At 49.5% G+C, this 19,794-nt stretch overlaps 1 protein-coding gene across 2 annotated transcripts in view; it reads left to right on the top strand.

The window, feature by feature from the left end:
* KNDC1 (kinase non-catalytic C-lobe domain containing 1) overlaps positions 1-19,794 on the top strand; it is a 54,117-nt gene that overhangs the window by 10,426 nt on the left and 23,897 nt on the right. For both annotated transcript variants that reach the window (XM_084766780.1, XM_084766781.1), the window contains exons 4-12: positions 4,022-4,168; positions 4,552-4,669; positions 5,824-6,560; positions 9,536-9,650; positions 10,555-10,626; positions 10,729-10,790; positions 17,186-17,344; positions 18,677-18,754; positions 19,348-19,441. In XM_084766780.1, the coding sequence (XP_084622906.1) occupies positions 4,022-4,168; positions 4,552-4,669; positions 5,824-6,560; positions 9,536-9,650; positions 10,555-10,626; positions 10,729-10,790; positions 17,186-17,344; positions 18,677-18,754; positions 19,348-19,441 (1,582 nt within the window). The remainder of the gene's footprint in view (positions 1-4,021; positions 4,169-4,551; positions 4,670-5,823; positions 6,561-9,535; positions 9,651-10,554; positions 10,627-10,728; positions 10,791-17,185; positions 17,345-18,676; positions 18,755-19,347; positions 19,442-19,794) is intronic.

Below are 19,794 nucleotides of genomic sequence, written 5' to 3'. Positions count from 1 at the left end.
GCCATCTCTCCAGCCCCAATGTGGACATTTTTTATGTCCTAGAATTATCACCCTTTCCCACCTAGGAAAACCCAAGCTAGCCAAGTATCAGATCTCTCCTAGGCACTGTTGAGTTTGACAGATGCATACTTACTAGGGCTCTTCCAGAGTTTTATAGACAGCTGGTACTTTTCTACCCTACAAATGTTTTTGACCATCACTGGTTTCAGGATTGCTGTGAGCTTGCCTCTTTGCTCTGTTTGTACAAGAATAGAATGCTATATGCCTTGCAAGTCTGGGAGGATTTGTTGAAAAGGACATTGGCTTCCTTTGTGAATGATTTCTAAGTACCATCAATTTTTAATAGTTACAACACTGACCTTGTTTGTGCTATGAAAGGTTTGGTTTCCCCCACCTCCCCACCCCTCGCTTTCTTTTTTTTAACTACAGTAGAAGAAACATGTACCTAACATGCTGAGGTGATGCCTTTTGCCTCTCTATGATGTCTGCAGATTTCCTGTTTGCATGCACTGGGCCACTCTTCCTTGCTTTCTCTCTTTCTCCTGCCAGTCTACCCAGGGGCTGTTTATCTTGTTAGTTCTCTCAGAACGCTCTCTGTATCTTCTGGTCCTTTGGGGGGGGGGGTTCTCTGTGTGTTCTTTGCTATGGGTTCCTGTTTCTTATTCTCTCTTTTCTTTTGTTTGCTTTGAGTTCAATGCTGTTCTTTTTTTTCTTAGAGTCAGTATTTCCAGCTGTGAATCTCCCACAGCATGTGAGCTTTGCCATGCCGTGCTTCCTTCTGGGTCTTCTTCTTCTTCTTCTTCTTCTTCTTCTTCTTCTTCTTCTTCTTCTTCTGTACACGAGTTATTCAGTTATGTAAATAGGTTGGGTTCGCCCTTTATGAAGGCACGTACACGAAGACACGTACACAGAAGGCATGCACGTAACAAGTACTCGGCCCCATAACTTTTCAAAAGCTGAGCTCTCTGCAGTCAGTGTCCCAGTGGAGCCCTCACAATGAGAAACTGGCACCACCACCCCCAGGGTGGCTGTCCAACCACACAGAAGAGGGATGCTGATATCATCCTGTTCAGCTTCCTGTGGCTGGTCTCAGCAGGGCTGGTGGAGGCTGGCTCCTCTGCCCCGAATTGTGAGAACTGTCGTGAGTGCGTAGTCACTGGGAAGCACTCATTCCCTATAATTGTTTCTTATTTCTAAACACGCTGGGACTTTTTAAACACATCTTTGTCTTTTTTTTCCCTTTGGCTTTCTTAGCTGATATGCTGAGGTGCCAGAAGTGCGCCCTTCCCCCCCATACGTGCTGGGTACAGCATGCTCAGGTTTCCTTTGTTCTTTGAATCCTTGTGTTCCTTGATCAGGACCTAGCCTTTTCCATGCAGCTCTGGCTCATTCATCCATTTGTCCGGATATTCTGTGGCAGTGATTCTGTTTGACTTATTTACTTACCCTAGTACCCATCAAAATGCATTGAAATCGGCCTCTAGGAAAAGGCGAATGGGGCTCTTCCTGTAGAGGGCAGTGTGTTCCCACAGTTGCAGAGCATGTGGCCACGGAGCCAGAGAGGGCCCTCTGCTCTGTAGAGAGGATATTTCTGGTGGGTTGATTGCAGTACACCAGGGTGGTTAGCCAGGGTAGAAACGAGGGGTGGGGGATGTACCTCAGAGAGGGGCTCCCGGTCTCTGAGCTTCTTCAGTTCCCTGGATGATCAGTAACTTTCCTATCTTCTACACATAGCACACTCCGTCCTTCCTACCTTAACCTTATTATGGAGAGACTGTGTACACCAGAAGTGTTCCCATGTCCACTCCAGGACGTATGGCCCTAGCATGAGCCATGGGCCACAGGGTCTTGGCTCTGCCCCAGGTTGGTTTGACTCTGGGGGCCTTTGTGGGGCTTGCCAGAAGCCCTCAACAGTTTAGATGATAGAAACAAGGACAGGAGCGCAGGATCCAAGCGTGGCCTAGACAGTGTCTCTCTGGCTCAGGTACACCCTTTCTGGAACCTTCTAACACCAGCTCATCTACCCCAGACCACCTTCTGTGTTCCAAACAACATCTAGACACACACACACACACACACACACACACCCCTTCCTCTTTTGCTACCGAGACCAACTCCCCAACACTGGCTCTAGATTCTGCTGGGCTTGTTGTAGACAGTCTTCTCAGAACTGAGTATGATGAGCCCCCTTGTCCAAAACCCCCACAGGCTGACTAGCTTCTGGAAGTTAGCAATGGCCCCCCTCCTCCCCCACACCCCACCCCGCCTCTGCAATGTTCCCTCCCCCACATACACAGGTTGTTCTTGCCCTTGTTACTCTGGTGGGCTCCTGTGGTACCTGCCAGGATGGCGTCAGCTCTGTTACCTATCATTTGCTTGAGACTACAGTTCACACAGATGGCCATGATGATGGAAGGCTATGATGAGTCAGGGACCTGTGAGCAAGGCTGACATGAAATAAGGCTCCATCGAGCATATGCAGGGGGAGGAGGTCCCCCTCAGTTACAGTCATAGGGGAGGGGAGTAAGGGGAAATTGGGAGGGAGGGTGAAATGGGGGGGATACAAGAGATAGGATAACAATTGAGATGTAATATGAATAAATCAATAAAATATATTTTAAAATAAAGAAAAGAAATAAGGCTCCATCAAGGGGCTGGCTGGAGGCCTCTGCCAGCAGGTAGACCTCAGGCTCCAGACTGAAAGATGAATTCAAGGGATCCAAGGATCTGGGAAGGTGTCAGCGTGGCGAGTGAGTACCAAATTAAAGGACAAGTAGACTGATACTGGACAGGAAAGGGCAGGCCCCTCTCCTCACCCATGTTCCTCTTATAGAATATAAGGGGATGATTAGGGCTGGAAAGGCACTGTTTGTCTGTGACAAGGGTCAGTCAGGTTCCCAGCACTGGCTGAGAGTGCAGCAGACAGTGGCTGTATGCAGAGTGGACATAGCATGGGGTGAATCCAGGACAGCTGCAGGCAAGACCTGGGTCAACGAGAACAAAAGACTCCCAAGGTATTCGAGGCCAGCCTGGTCTACTGAGTGAGTCCAGAACAGTCAAGGCTACACAAAGAAACCCTGTCTCGAAAAACAACAACAAAACACACACACACACACACACACACACACACACACACAAGACTTTCAGTGTATGAAAACAACACACAGACCCAAATGAACGGCTTCCTTTCTATCAATAGTTTCAAGCTAGAAATTTAAGTGTGCCATTTTTAAGAGCAACAAAAACCCACAGGAATTCCCACGATTAAGACAGCAGGGTTTTTCAGAAATAGGAAAATCAAGTAGCTTAACACAATGAACAGGCATTGAGACATCTCACTATGCTCCTTAAATATAGATGGCTATTGGTGAATTAAAAGTAAAAATAAGAAAAGATTCTGACTACACATAGCTATTTCATTTTGCAAACAGATTGAAAGCAAAGGGAGGGAGCCCTTCTCGAGTCACATCGGCTTCCCCTCCCCCACCCCATGGAGGCCTTTCACCTGCCTAGTGCCTAGTATCCCAGCCCTGTGTGGAGCCTGCCCTGGCTCTCCCATGCACAGGACCCTGTGCACTTTCAAAACAAAAGACAACTCATCTTTCCTCCTGCTCACATCCTGTTTGTGAATTACGCCTAAGGCAAAATAGGCTGCTGAGGAGGATAGGATTCCATGCCTTGGGCAGCAGATCCAAGGGGCAGCACACTGAATCAACATGGTGGACAAAAATGCTGGTCTGGGTGCTGGAGAGATGGCTCAGCGGTTAAGAGCACTGTCTGCTCTTCAGGAGGTCCTGAGTTCAATTCCCAGCAACCACGTGGTGGCTCACAACCATCTGTGATGAGATCTGGTGCCCTCTTCTGGTATGCAGGCAGAACACTGTATATGTAATAAATAAATCTTTAAAAAAAAAAAGAAAGAAAGAAAGAAAGAAAGAAATGCTGATCTGCTCGGTCCTGAGTCTTGGCAGGGGGATGCAGCCCCTTGCAGAGCAAGCACTAACACTCCTTGGCACCACAGGCTCACATCTACTCCCTGGGGGCCACACTGAAGGCTGCCCTGGAGTACGTGGCAGAGCTGGAGCTGGAGCCCAGGATGAGCCCAGACCTGGAGGGACTGCTGAGCCAGATGCAGGCAGAAGATCCCAGGGACCGGCCGGACCTGGAGGTAAGCTGGGCATGCATGTTGCAGGAACATACTGGTTCTTACAGGCAGCAAGGACCCTGACACCTCGCTGGGGTTCCTTGGCTAGAACCCAGAGGCATTGCATTCTGTTGAAACAGAGGACTTTTTTTTTTTTTTTTTTTTTTTTTTTTTGCTATACATTTCGTAATGAAAGTTATCAGGATCAAAACAGGGTCTTCTTTTTTTACCGGGATGTACCCCTTGCTTTTTTTTTTTTTTTAATACCAGAAAGTGCATGTGGAAGCAGGTGGCCTGATCTGGGGGTGATGGGTGCCATGCTAGAGCTGTGCAGTTGGGTGGGTCTCAGGAGGATAGGCCTCCATCTTGGTGAGCTGCACACCTGAGAGGTACCCTGGCGCCTGCAGAGCATCATAGCACTGTGCGAGGAGAAGGTGCAGCCTGTGTCCTCATGTCGCCTGTGCCGCAGTCTCTCAGCCATTGGAAGGCGGGTGCTCTCTATTGAGTCCTTCGGAGCGTTCCAGGGTAAGTGTCATCACCTACACGTGCATGCCTACGCGCGTACACATGCATACATACATACGCATTCATATGTGTACACTGAGACACTCTGCTCAACCACCCACAGAAGTATGCACATCATATGCACATATAGAAACATGCACCCTTACTCATGTTCATATGTCCTCATACACCATATAGATACTACACTCAGTCACACCCTTTGGTCAAAGCCGGCACGTGTGTATCCCATGCAAACACACTCACATGTTTAACCATTGCATATACAAATACACAAATGCCTGTTTATACTACACACTCCAGTGTAAGTAGGCACACTGGTCTACACATCCACATTCAAGTGCATACCACATATACCCACACATGTGCATGCTGGGCACACACTGGAATTTTCAAACTCAGGCTCAATGACTCCAGCTAGCCTTGTCTGGTGTACTCGCCTCTGCATGCAAAGCTGTTGCTGTGCATCTGGAAGTTATCACAGCCTCAGGACCACGTTGGCCTCTCCACAACCACCCAGAGCCTCAGTGTGGCTGGAGGGTCCTCCCTGACTAGCAAGCAGCACTATTTGTGACACTGCAGCCCTGGTGACAGCCAGCATCACCCCAGCAACAGTGGAGGCTGACTTCTGAGTGCAAAGCCATAGACAAAATACTGAGTAAAGCAGGCAGCCGAGTTGCTGTGGCATGTGTGCAAAAGTGCGCGCCACGGTGTGCATGCAAGGCTGTGTGCCGTAGCGTGTGTGCAAGGCCGTGCTGCATGCCAGTGTGTGTAAAAGACTGTGTGCCCTATGACTGCCACCAGATTCCATTTCTCCCCCTGGGGAGTGGCTTGTGTGTAATCATAATGGAAAAATGAGGAGCTTTGGGATAAAAGTAATTAGATGGGCGGGGCTGATCCCCTGGGAAGCTCAGCTGAGAGGGAGACCCAGAAGCTTCCATTCAGAGACTTTAATTGGCTGAGTTATGTGACTCTAGATCCTAAGGGACATCTGGGGCCTATGCTAAGGGAACAGTGGGAATCTGGGGGTGCAGGACGGGGAAGCCTGCCTTGTGAGACACTGGGGAGGGAGTCTGCAGGGATGAGTGTGACAAGGCTAGAGGTGGCTCTCCTGTCCCAAGCTTCCCTGTAATAACCATACTGTACGTTCTGCCCAGACCTCAGTGAGAACACATGGAGGGGAAGACCTGCTCCAAGAAATGTGGGCCCCAAGAAGATGCCGGGAGACCTCAGCACTGATCCAGAGGCACTGTCCTCCCCAAGGGGCCTACTCCAGCCTCCTGCCTCCACAGATGCAGAGCAGGAGGCCAGTCACCGGCCCAGAGCCTCCTCCCCCAAACCCCTGCTGTCAGCCCCTATGAGAAACGGTGAGAGCCCTGGACAGGAAGGGCTGGCCAACCTTGTCCTGGATGCCAGGTGCCCCCTGGGGGAGCTGGACAGAGACATCCTCAGGAGAAGCCGGCTAAAAAAGGCCCAGACGTTTCCCAGGCTACTGCAGGAGAGCCCAGAGGCTGGCACTCTCTGCCTATCACTGACCAGCTCAAGAAACCAGCTGACCATATCTGAGTTCTTCCCCCCAGACCCCAGGAAGCTCTTCCTGGAAGGGAAAAATGGCCTTTCTGGCTTCAAGGCACAGTCAAAAAGCAGACTTTGGCCAGAGCAGGAGCCTGGAGTCGAGCTGGACATGGCACCAGGTGCGGGCCGCAATCCACATAGGAGTCCGGGAGCCTCGGGACAGCTGGAGGCTTCGTCTCCTAGCCAGGGACCTGTGGAACACAAAGCTTTGCCCTGCCCTGTAGACCCCAGGGATTCAGACCGTGAAGGCCAAATACCTAGGAGTGAAGAGGGATTTCCAGAAGGATCCAGACAGCTGGGAAGTGCAGCCACAGAACAGGTATGTGATGAAGGAGCAGCTGAAAGTCTGTCTCTTTAGCCTTCATGCATAGCTCACACAGGGCCTGCCCTGCCCTTTCCTGCCTTCACTCTTCGCCAATAGTTAGCAGTTCTTTTGGGGGAGGGGCTCCCTTCTTTTGAAGGGCATTTCAAATTCAAATTGGGGGAGATACTGGATGTCAGCCCGAGACATGGGTTCCCTGTGGCCTTTCTAGATGTGCAAGTTCAACTCTGGAGAGCCTAGAAACACCAGTCTCCTCAACCCTCACTCATCCCTGTCAAATAGATAGCTCCTAGTAGTGCTAATTTAGGGGCCCAATCACTGTCCAAGCCTCACCTCAGAATAGGTTCCAAAAATTTCATACTTGACACTGGGATGAAATTCTAGTGCATGGGTCTACAGACAAGATACAGTGCACACTAAATGTGTTTCCCCTTGGCTGGTCAATGGGTTCCTCAAAGCTCTGTGTCCCTGTGTTTCTCAGAGTAAGGACACCTGAACCAGTGGCCTAGTATACATCCATCTACCTAGGTATCAACCTGCTGCTGTCTACCATCAGCCCCATTTCCCGCCACCGTCTGTTGCTCCCAAGGAGAGGGCATGAGGCATGTGGTTCTGTGGTGCATATTGTCATCCACACATTGGTGAGAGCTTGAAGAGTTCCCATGCAACGTGTGGTGATTTAAAAAGACATCTGATGTGTGTAGGGTCAGTGATGCAGATGGTCTACATTGTCAGCCTGGGATACACACAGGTTCTCAGCCACCGCCTCAGGATTTCCTCACAGGGCACAGCCGCCTCACAACACCGCTTTCTAGATGGATAAGGAGAGGCATGAGTGGCTGGGTAGCCTCTGGGTGGGGGAATGCACAGCTGAAGACAAGAGTTGAGGCCTTTAGCTTGGAACAGAGCAGAGCAGACCAGTGAGTCTGGCTTTCACCTTAGCCATCTGGTCAACCTGCCTCAGATAGAGAATGCCCAGGACTCTCCAAACCTCAGACTCCTACATAAGGATGGCCCAGAGCTGGGAGCCCTCAACTCAGATCCAAGGCTCTTTTCTCTCACCTGTACCACCAAAAGCAGTACAGATAAGCTCGTGAACAAAGAGCCGCAGAACTGACTTGTCTACCATGTCAACCCTTCCTGTGCACAGGCCCAGCAGATAGCATCTCAAGTGAAGGGATAGCCTCAGAAAGTTTCCATGAACATGTGCACCTCTGTGGTGACCTTGTTCTCAGAGCTTCAGGTGGCCTCCACAGGCAGGAACTCTCTCCTAGGCCCATTAGTTCTTTTCATTTGAAGATGGGTTAAAATACACATAAACATAACCATTTGCCATCTTAACCACATCTAAATGTCCTTAGCCTAGTGTCTTAAGGACACTCACATCCTGCTGTCTCCAGAGGTTTTACATTTTCTGCACCTGAGTTCTGCCTCCAGCAAACACTGATGTGCCCCGCCCCCCCCCCCATCCCTCTCCACAGCCTCACCATCTGCTATACTTTTTTTTTCTGCCTTTACAGATACAACCTCGTGTGTGAAATCAAAAAGCTTCTGTTCTATTGTCTAGCTTGTCTCACTCAGCGTAATATCCTCAAGACTCATCAATAGTCAACATTGTAGTGTCCCCTCCTCTTCTTTTTACCTCTTGTCTCATGGTACCCAGTCTTGGAACTCACTATGGAGCCAAGAACGAGTCTGAGTTCTTGGTCTTCCTGTCACCACCTCTCTCTCAAATGCTGGGATTACAGGTGTGTGCCACCATACCCAGCTCCTAAATGTTCTTATTCTCCTGCTCCATATCCTTAGAAATAGTTAAAACATTAAGTTGCACACTACATATTTTAACACATGAGCACATGGAAGTAAAAGCACTTTTCCTTTTATTTTATTTTATTTATTTATTTATTTATTTATTTATTTTTGGCTTTTTGAGACAGGGTCTCTCTGTGTAGCCTTGGCTGTCCTGGACTTGCTTTGTAGACCAGGCTGGCCTCGAACTCACAGCGATCCACCTGCCTCTGCTTCCCGAGTGCTGGGATTAAAGGCGTGCGCCACCACACCCAGCCCCACTCTTCCTTCTAAAGCTTGAACAAAACTGTAATACTCTGTCCCATGGATAGACCACATTTCTTCTGTTTTTTTTAACCTTTATTTTAATTTATGTGTATGGATATTTTGCCTGCATGTGTGACCACGCACCATGTGCATGCCTGGTGCCCACAGAAGTCAGGAAAAGGGCACTGAATTCCCTGGAACTGGAGTTACAGGTGGCTGTGAGCTGCTGTTTCGGGGCTGGGAACTGAACTCAGGTCCTTTACAAGAGCATCAAGTGATCTTAACCACTCAACCATTTCTCCAGCCTCTGAACCACATCACTTTATTCGCCCTGTCTATCCATGGACGTTTGAGCTGGTTCCCCTTTTTGGATCTGGTGAATGATGAAAGGCCTTGAGCCTGGATGGACAACTGTCCACTCCCGTTTCCTCTCAAGTCTTAAGGGACACCCAAAAATGAAACTGTTGGATCTTTTTAAAGATTTATTTATTTATTATTCATATAGTATTCTGCCTGCCTGTACACCTGCAAGCCAGAAGAGGGCACCAGATCTCACCATAGATGGCTGTGAGCCACCCTGTGGTTGCTGGGAACTGAACTCAGGATCTCTGGAAAAACAGCCAGTGCTCTTAACCTCTGAGCCATCTCTCTCGAGCCCTGTTGGATCTTATATAATGTTCTGTACCTTCTCTGAGGAACCACCATTTTTTCCTGTGGCAGCCCTACCATTTCATGGGTGAGGGCTCCAGTTTCTCCACGCACTCACCCACACTCATCGTTAATTTGAAGAACTTCTCCAGTCCCTTGCATAGGGGGGCACTGCATGTGGAAACTGAGGCACTAGTCACCTGTCACTCTCTGTGTTTCCTTGGCACCAAGTAGACAGAGCATTCTTATATGACTCTTCTCTCCCACAGAGCCTGTCCTTGCAGGACCTTCTGTCTAAGCTAGGCCGGCCCTTCAAGGAGTATGAGCTGTGGGCCTTGTGCCTCTCCTGCCTCAGCACTCTACAGACACACACGGAGCACCCAGGTGATGGGGCACCCTGCTCTGCCTGAGCCCTGGGACCAAAAGCTGGGGAGGGAGAAACGGGAGTGGCAAAGCCAGTGCTGTGAGCAAGAGGCAATGAGCCACGTTTACCCCAGGGGAAGCAGCACCTGGGTCTTGGCACAGAGAGGGACAGTGGAGATAATTGCCTACAATATGGTCCCAGCACCAATGACATCTCCTGCCCTTAAAGGAGTGAGTGGTACTGCCACCAGGAAGTGAAACCTTGGCTTGGGAGGTAGGGGAAGGGCCCAGGATGTTACACTAGTTTGTGGCCCCATATGTTTAAGCCTGATGGATAGCCAGATAAATGAGCAAGTTCATCTCTGTTCTCAATGTACCATGGGGAAGTAACAAAGGCAGCAGCATCAGAGGAGACCAGGCTGCCATCCTCAGAGAAATATTGCCCAAGGACTATCTGCTATTAAGCTGCCTCTCGGCCATGAGTCTGAAGAATTCCAACAGCCCAACCTCCCTCACGCAGCCATTCCCAGTGGCTGAGCAGTGTTGTCCCCATCCTCCTGTTTATTCTTAACTTAATGAGGGTGATACACCCCAACAGTGTTCCCAGGCAACTGCTGGATGGAAGAGCCAGCCCTCCATGCCTTTTTTTTTTGTTTTTTTGTTTTTTTTGGTTTTTCGAACAAGGTTTCTCTGTGTAGCCCTGCCTGTCCTAGACTCACTTTGTAGACCAGGCTGGCCTCGAACTTACAGAGATCCTACTGCCTCTGCCTCCCAGAGTGCTGGGATTGCAGGCGTGCACCACCATGCCCAGCACCTGGCCAGTCTTGACAGGTCTCTCTGGTGTCTCTGTGTGGCCTGGAGTCCCCTGATGCTGGTGAGGGAGCTGTCAACACACAGCTGCATCCTTGCTTCTGCTCTGTTGCAGCCCGCCTGTGCCTGGACAACGTTCTGGTAGCTGAGGATGGGACTGTGTTCTTTGGACCACCCCCTGCCAACGGTACACATGGGTAACCCTGGGGAGGCGGTGGGTGGGGGGAGCGGCAGAGAACCAGAGCTGCCTAAGGTTGGAAGGAAAAACAAACTGTGTTTGCTCTTCTAGGCTCCTACAACTCGCTCTTCCTGGCTCCTGAGGTGTCGGAAGAGAAGCCGGTAACAGAGAAGGTAACCATCTCACCTCTCTCGCTGTCTGCACCCTCTGCCAGTCACGGTCCAGATGATCCTAATGAGAGCATCCATGTCTCGCATGGGGCTGTGGTAGCGTTCACTGCTATCCTCCATGAGTCAGGAGTGTGCCTTGGTACCCCGGGAGGGACACACTCCAGTTCGAGGGCCTAGACCCCTCCGCCACTAACAGGCTAATAGGCTTTTATAAACGTTGAATCAAATTAACAATTACACTCAGAATATTGGGCAACTGCCAGCCTAGGAACTAGTTTAGCTGATCCTCCTGATTCAGCTGGTAAGGCAGGGGCCAGGTCATATAGGCTGGGGCCGTGGGGGCGGAGCCATGGGGGTGGAGCCGGAGCCATGGGGGCGGGGCCATGGGGGTGGGGCTGAGGAAATGAAGGAGTAGGGTGACACTGGACAGTGCAGAGCAAACAGAGGTTTTTCAATCTCATACGCTGGACCCTCAGGCGCAAGCAAAGAGAGCCTCCCACAGGTCAGGCTTTGTAGCCAGAGGACCAGGAAAGAGCAAGGTGACTCCAGATGGCCTGGCCACTCCTTGGCTCCTTGTGCTTGCACAATGCACATGGGGCCCTTTGGCAGGTAGAGAACTGAAACCCTGAGAGCCACAGAGGTGCACTGGCCTTGCCTGCTCATGCTGGCTGAGGAGCCTCCCAGGACTGGCTGAGTAAACCTAACTGTCTGAATTCAAGCCCTAGAACACAGAGATTCTGTTGAAAAACTGATACCTCAGAGATGTCCTCTGGATGTCCTCTGAGAACTGATGTCCCTCTGTCCACTGCGGCATGCACTCATCCGCACACAATAGTAATAAGGTTTTGGGGATTTTTGGTTTTTGCTTTTTATTTGTGTTCACTTATGGTTTTTCGAGACAGGGTTTCTCTGTGTTAGCCTTAGCTGTCCTGGACTTGCTTTTTAGACCAGGCTGTCCTTGAACCCACAGATTCCCCTGCCTCTGTTGGGATTAAAGGTGTGCGCCACCACGCCCGGCCTTTTTTTTTTTTTTTAATATAAAAACTAGTCTGGAAGCCCAGGTGCAGTGGCACATGCCTGTAATCCCAGCACTTCCAACATTCGGGGAGACAGGCGGGTCTCTGTGGGTTCAATGCCAACCTGTTCTACAAAGTGACTCCTGGAGAGCCAAGGTTACACAGAGAATCCCTGTCTCAGAAGGAAAGAAAACAAAAGCAAACAAAGAAAGAAACAGAACGGGAGCTGCTCTTGAGGGAGTGTCGGAGGTTTTTTCCCCCCTCCCCCCTCCCAGCAGCCACAGCAGGTGGCTCCTCCTGTAACAACAGTTCCAGAGTATTGGATAACAGCTTCATTTGGTTATAAATGTCTGTGGAGGAAATACAGCAGTGGGTGAGGCTAACAGGATGCAGACTCCTAGGATGTTGACACTGGTCCACTGTGAAAGCAGCCCCAGTAAACAGCCCAGTAAAGATGCTGTGGAAACAGGACCAGGTGAGGCAGAAGGGAACTGGGGGCGAGAGAAGTGAGAAGATAGCACTAAAACCAAAAATGGCACAGGGGCATTTGCAGTCACCAGGGTAGCCAGACACACCCCAAGCAGCTTCTCTGCGTGTTCAGAGGCTTGGATGAGATGGACACAAACGCCACAGCTCACCCAACATGAAACAGGTCTTTGTAATGGCCCATGCCTATCAAGTGACTTAACAATTTCAAGATTCTCTAGCACAGTGGTTCTCAGCACAGTTCCTCATGTTGTGTTGACCCCCAACCACAAAATTATTTTCATTGCTACTTCCTAACTATAATTTGGCTATTCTTAATGTAAATGTTTTTGGAGCTAGGGGTTTGGAGTTCAAGGCCAACCTAAGTCTATAGAGTGAGTCTGGGACAGCCAAGGCTACACAGAGAAACCCTGTCTCGAAAAAAAAATTTCATTTCACCCTGATACTCAAATTGGACAGAGTACAAACGTTTCTCTGTCATAAATATGAAAACAGAACTCTTGGAATATACACAAAATTCAGCAATACATGAAAACAATCTTACACTGAAAAAGCAGGATTTCTTCCAGGGATATTGAAACCAGTCTTTTTCAATACTTGAAACTCAGTACAGGTCAGGTGTGGTGGCACACGCCTGTAATCCCAGCACTCTGGACGGCAGAGCCAGGCAGATCTCTGTGGGTTTGAGGCCAGTTCGGTCTACAAATCGAGTCCAGGACAGCCAAGGCTACCTAGGGAAACCTCGTCTTGAAAAAAAAGGAAAGAAAGAAAGAAAATTTTGTGTAATATAATGTATTAACTGAACAAAGGAGAAAAATCAAATTATATTAATGCCGAAAACAAAATTCAACAATCATTTATAATGTTCTTTTTAAAATAAAAAAAACTCAGGAAAAGTAGAAATACAGGAAACTTCCTCAGTGCGTGCAGTTGAGCTGACACCTTGAGTTCTGTACCGGGGACCTACATGAGAAAAGGGGACAGATCCCCACAGGGTGTCCTCTGACCTGTACACACGCCCCATCCACTTAAAGGGCCAGAGATTGTGGCACACACGTTTGATCCTAGCGCTCTGTGAGTTCAGGGACTACACAGAGAAACCCTCTCTGATGCAGGCTGGAGAGATGCCTCAGGTTAAGAGCAACTGACTGCTCTTCTAGCGGACCCGGGTTCCATCCCAGCACCCTCATGGCAGCTCACAAGTATTTGTAACTCTAGTCCAAGGAGATCTGACATCCTCTTCTGGTCTCCCAGGGCACTGCACTCTCACGATGCACAGGCAAAAACAACAAAACCCATACACATAAAATTTAAGAAATAAACAACAAAAGCCACTCTGGTGCCCGAGATGTGGGGTGAGTGCTCTGAATGCCTGGGAAAGTGAACAAGGCATACTAGAGACGTCTAGAAAGCTACAAGCAGAGATCAAAGGGCAATTCTGGTGAAAGTTCATTTCAAACAGCTAGCCTGGCAGTAGTGGCACTGGCTTTTAATCTCAGAGACAGGCAGAGACAGTGAGATCTGTGAGCCCAAGGCCAGCCTGGTCTACAGAGTGAATTTCAGAAAAAAAAGAAAGTTCAAAATGCTAATAGAAATGCGTGCAACCATTTACTGTTTCCTTTTTCCCACTACCCCCTCCTCCCGTCCCCACCCTCCACCCCCACCCCCGCCCCCGCCGCTCCAATACACCAGAAGAGGACATCAGATCACTTTATAGATGATTGTGAGCCACCATGTGGTTGCTGGGAATTGAACTCAGGACCATCTCTCCAACCCCCAAACCTGCGTTTTTATAAAAAGAAAGAAAGAAAGAAAGAAAGAAAGGAAAGAAATTCAACTAGAAAAGACTGGGGGCATATGGGTTCAAGTGGAAAGAGGACCTTATTGGGAATTGGATTGGAAGCCACTTGTACTCCATTCTGGCAGATAATTTATGGCGTATATTCTAATAACTTTGATAAGACTGAATTTAGAAGTTGTCTTAGGGTTTTATTGCTGCAAAGAGACATGACCAAGGCAACTCTTTTGGTTTTTCGAAACAGAGTTTCTCTGTGTAGCCTTGGCTGTCCTGGATTCACTTTGTAGACCGGGCTGCCTCCCAGAGTGCTGGGATTAAAGGCGTGCACCACTAGGCCCGGCAAGGCAACTCTTATAAAGGAAAACATTTCATGTGGCTGGCTTACAGTTTTCATCAGAGTCTTATTATCACGGCGGGGAAACATCACGCAGGCAGATGTGGTGCTGGAGAAGCTGAGAGTTTGATCGAAAGGCAGCCAGGAGACTAGACGCCACACTGGGCGGAGCCAGAGCATAGAAGCCTGCCTGCACAGTGAAGCACTTCCTCCAATGCCACACCTACTTCAATAAGACCACACCTCCTCAAAGTGCCACTCCCTATGACCAAGCAGTCAAACACATGAATCTATGTGGGGCAAACCTGTGCAAACCACCACAGAAGTAATGGACGAATTACTTTTGTGGAGAAATTTTGGAGACACCCTATTGTTTAGGTTGCAGCATGATTATTGCTGAGTGCTGGTAGCTAGAATCTACAGAGATCAAAAGTAGAGTGGAAAGGTTTGAGACACTTGCCCTTAGTAGAAGCATCTGAAAAGCTGGGGCCAAGGAAAGAGATTGCTGAAGAGATTACACCATTCAAAAGGAGCCATACAGGGCTGGGCGTGGTGGCACACGCCTATAATCCCAGCACTCGGAGGCAGAGGCAGGCGGATCTCTGTGAGCCTGGTCTACAAAGGGAATCCAGAACAGCCAGGGCTACACAGAGAAACCCTGTCTCGAAAACACAGAAAAGGAGCCAGGTGTGGTGGTACACGCCTTTAATCCTGGCACTCCGGAGGCAGAGGCAGGTGGATCGCTGTGAGTTCGAGGCCAGCCTGGTCTGCAGAAGGAGTCCAGGACAGCCAAGGCTACACAGAGAGACCCTGTCTTGAAAAACCAAAAAAGAAAGAAAAACCAGAAAATGGGGAGGAGGAGGAGGAAGAGGAGGAGGAAGAGGAAGAAGAAGAAGAAGAAGAAGAAGAAGAAGAAGAAGAAGAAGAAGAAGAAGAAGAAGAAGAAGAAGAAGAAGAAGCCGCCAAACACTTTGAGCTGACTTGCCTGGAGGGAATCTCTGGAATCAGAGAGAGTCCACCCACACAAATCAACTGTAAAGGCTTTTATAAGACTTTTCCTGTAAATAGTGGTCCAGGGTGGCCTGCTTGCAATGATGAGCCTTGAAAACTTTTTTTCTGGGATTCATTTTGCTACACTCAACCTTCTGAACACTCAGAGATCACTCACTACAGCCATGGTCCAAGTGAGTTGGGTTCCAGCTGAAGGCATCCCTGGCATCATCTGCATGCTGTTTTTACTGAGAGCGCAAGAGTTACAAGGGCCCTGAAGACTCAAAGGAGAGCAAGTCAGAATCAGGCTGTTCTCTGATAATGTGTAACTCTGTGAGAATAGAGCCTAAGCTGCAGAGGCAACCCCGGGATGTGAGTGAGGTCAGATGCGTATAACGTGCCTCTGCCTTGTTTTTCTCAGGTGTTGGTTACAGTGATGGTAAAACTGACCAATAATCAGTTAAATCCAGGTGCAGTGGCACATGCCTGTAATCCCAGCACTCAGCGAGGCAGATGCAAGCAGATGTCTGTGAGTTCGAGGCCAGCCTGGTCTGCCAAGGCTGCACAGAGAAACCCTGCCTCAAAAAACAAAAACAAAGTGGGGGGAGAAAACAGTTAGCAAAACATACGCCACACTGTGTGGCCCAGGACCTTGAAAAAGTAATCTTCCTCCACCCAGAGTTTTGTTTTTGTCTGATTGTTTTGAAATAAGGTAGCCCAGGCTGGCCTTGACTCTCTGAGGTCTACCTGCCTCCGCCTCCAAAATGCTTGGATTAAAGGTGCAGGCCATGATCAATTATTGTGCTTTGCTTTGATCTTACTCACTAAGATCAAAGAAAATGCCAGCCATAGTGGCATATGCCTTTAATCTCAGCACTCAGGAGGCAGAGGCAGGCGGATCGATGTGAGTTCGAGGCCAGCCTGGTCTACAAAGTGAGTCTAGAACCCTGTCTCGAAAAACAAAAAAACAAACAAACAAACAAAAATCAAAGAAAGTATCCCAGGTGCAAGTGAGGAACATGAACAAGACTGCTACAGATGATGCAGTTGAGCAAAAACTAAGGAGAGCATTTAGTGTGGGCCATGGGCTTGACAGAGAGCACCTTAAACCCTATCCTATGCACCCATCCACCAGAGGTGCAAGTTGTCTGTTCTGTGAACACACAGGGTTATCTACTCAGTCAGCCAGCTGGTAACCATCTGGTAGCACACTGTTAGTTGGGAGGGAATCCCAGCTGGGCAGGTTCTGGGTGGTACATGAGCAACTGGTTCTCAAACTCTTTTCTTCTTTTCTTTTCTTTCTTTCTTTTCTTTTTTTTAAAGATTTACTTATTTTTACATATACAGTGCTCTGCCTGCATGTACACCTGCACACCAGAGGAGGGCATTAGATTATATTATAGATGGTTTTGAGCCACCCTATGGTTGCTGGGAATTGAACTCAGGACCTCTGGAGGGGCAGTCCGTGCTCAAAACCTCTGAGCCATCTCTCCAGCCCGGTTCTCAAACTCTTTGAGTTTTTGTCCTCATGAGGAAGGAGACAGCAAGTCCTGCTAGGATCTTTTGCAGTGTCTAAAACCCAAACAGGATGGGGGAGGGGCCTGGCTCTGTTAAACCTGTACACCTCCCAGACTCTGATTCTGGTCTCTACAAATCTAGCCAAGGTGGGGCCCCCGGCACTGGGCAGGCTACTGACCTGAGGGACTGTGCCTTGGGGTGATCTCCCCTGCCCCACTGTTACTACTGCCTTCTCCTCTGTCTCCCCACTATCCAGGCCTCTGTGTACTGTGTGGCTGCAGTTCTGTGGACAGCAGCCAAGTTCAGCGTACCCCGAGACCACAAACTGGCCCTACCACGCAGGCTCAAGACACTCCTTCTGGACATGGCCAGACGCCATGCCTCGGAGCGGCCATCTGCAGCCGAGGCCATCAAGGTAACTGCGCCATGGTCTGGCCTAGTCACAGTCTCAAGGGTTGGGGGCGGGGACAGTCAAGAGTTCATCACCATGGCCCTTGATGCTGAAATTAATGTTAAGCACAGTTTACTAGAGAATTCCTCTGTGTTGGAGCATGTTAAAGAAATGGCTGACATACCTGCCTCTACCCTGAGCCTTCAGGATAGAGCTTTCCCTTCCCCTTTACTATATAATCCGGACATTTTGATGCTATTGCCCCCCCTGCCCCTCCCCCCTCCCCCCCTCTTCCCCTTACATGGCAGCCAAAGGCTACTTCCAATGAACCTACATTTATGTATTTCAACTTGCCTTACATAAAAACAATCCAAGTAGCCAGGCATTGGTGGCACATGCCTTTAATCCCAGCACTTGGGAGACACTTGGGAGTTTGAGGCCAGCCTGGTCTACAAAGTGAGTCCAGGACAGCCAAGGCTACACAAAGAAACCCTGTCTCAAAAACACCAACCCCCCCCCCAAAAAAAACCAATCCAAGGTCCTCATTTTTTAATTATAGGAAAAGGGAGGAATGTTAGGATTCCACTTCAGTCTGCCTACTTGTGATGTCATTGCCTGCCTGCCATAGGGGCGTGGCCCTATCCAAGATTATAAAAGGCCAAATCTTCCTCCTGGCTCTCTCTCCGACCTCTCTCTTTATTCATCTCTCTCCCTATCTCTCTGTCTCTGTCTCTCTCTCTCTTTCTCTCTGGGGTACCCTCCTCCCCATTTCCTTCTCTCTCCATGCTCATTTAATAAACTCCTCATCTAATTTAAAAAAAAAAAAGAAGAGAAAATAAAAGGATTGCCACATCTTTTTTGTTTTGTTTTGTTTTTTGTGTTTTTGAGACAGGGTTTCTCTGTGTAGCCTTGCTATCCTGGACTCGCTTTGTAGACCAGGCTGGCCTCGAACTCACATCGATCCACCTGCCTCTGCCTCCCGAGTGCTGGGATTAAAGGTGTGCGCCATCACGCCCGGCTGGATTGCCATATTTTATACACAATCCTGATCCAGCCTTGCTGTGACTCTGTACGCGCATTCTCCTTCCCAGTACCCCATCTCTCAACTCCCCAATACTAGGCAGCCCCACCCAAACCCTGCTATCTGAGACTTCAGCTCGTCTCTTCAGTTTTACTCACAGCTCTGACAGGAAATCCAGACACCAGGCTGCCCAGGACCAGGATTATGCAGAAAAGCACAAGTGTCTCAGTCACAAACCATGCCTGAACTATCAGGAGAAATGGGGCAGGCTCAGCAGAGCCGATGGCTGCTCTGCTCTGCGGGACTGGCCTGGAGGGATGTCTCCTTCATTTCAGGTGTGCAGCAGCTACCTCCTTCAGCGAGGCATGGACAGCAGCAAGATTCTAGCCCACCTTCGGGCATCCACCTGCAAGGCAAGGCGATGCTCCCCAAAATTCACAAGGACTCCTTCACGATGCCACTTGCACCCATGGCACCCTGCTTGTCTCCTGCTGCGTGGTAGACTTACTGGGAATTTAGGAAAGAGGCAGTGGCCAGCCGCCTTCCCAGCAGCCCTTGCTTAGGGGTGCTGCCAGCCACTGACAGTGCAGGCACTTTATCCTGGAAGACTGCCCTTTTTGTGCCCCCAACACACACACACACACACACACACACACACACACACACACACACACTGCAACCTTTACATGGGAACCTGCTAGCCTCTAGCTTGGTGAGGGATCCAGAAGATGGGGGGTCCCACCCTGAGGATTATGGGTAATAGTGGGCAGGGACACTGGGGTATCTGGCAGGCTTTGGGGATTGGTTCTCTACAATCTTCACGTCCCCTAGAAACCCATCACGGCTTCACAGAAAGGGCCTCCATGGCTCTGAGTCTCGGTGTGCCAGCTCCCCCAAACCACAGAAAGATCTGGAAGCTGTGTCTGGTGGCTGTAGAACGCATAGCCATACTATACCTCCTCAGCCCCAGTTGGCCCAACTGACCACTTATGACCTTCCACCCCAGGTTCACCCAGAGGAAGAGACCATCGGTCTCCAAAATGCTTTCTCAGTGGTTGAACTGAAACCTCCCGTGGCACCTGCTCCTGAGAGCAGTCCAGGTGGGTCTACCCAAGCCTGCCTTCTCATCAGCCCCAGGACGCCTTAACCACAGCTGACCCCATCCTTCATCCTAAATCTGCCCTCAGTGGACACTTGCAGCACATTTTACCCATATGGCAGGATGATTAGATCAAAGCATGTGATCTGCCCTTGGCCTGAGCCTTGTCTTTTCCTTACTGAGGACGCTGCCACCTGCAGGTGTGCTCTGTGCAGCCAGTCCTAACCTTCCCTTGCCAGTCCACATCCTCGTCTGTAAGCCAGTCTTCCTACTGTCTGGCTTCTCTCTCCAGGGAGAACACACACACACACACACACACACACACACACACACACACCTTAGCAGCATCTCAGC

This window comes from Acomys minous, assembly GCF_964271855.1.
Source record: "Acomys minous genome assembly, chromosome: 2".
Classification (NCBI taxonomy): Eukaryota; Metazoa; Chordata; class Mammalia; order Rodentia; family Muridae; genus Acomys; species Acomys minous.
This window is presented reverse-complemented; position numbering and strand designations above follow the sequence as displayed.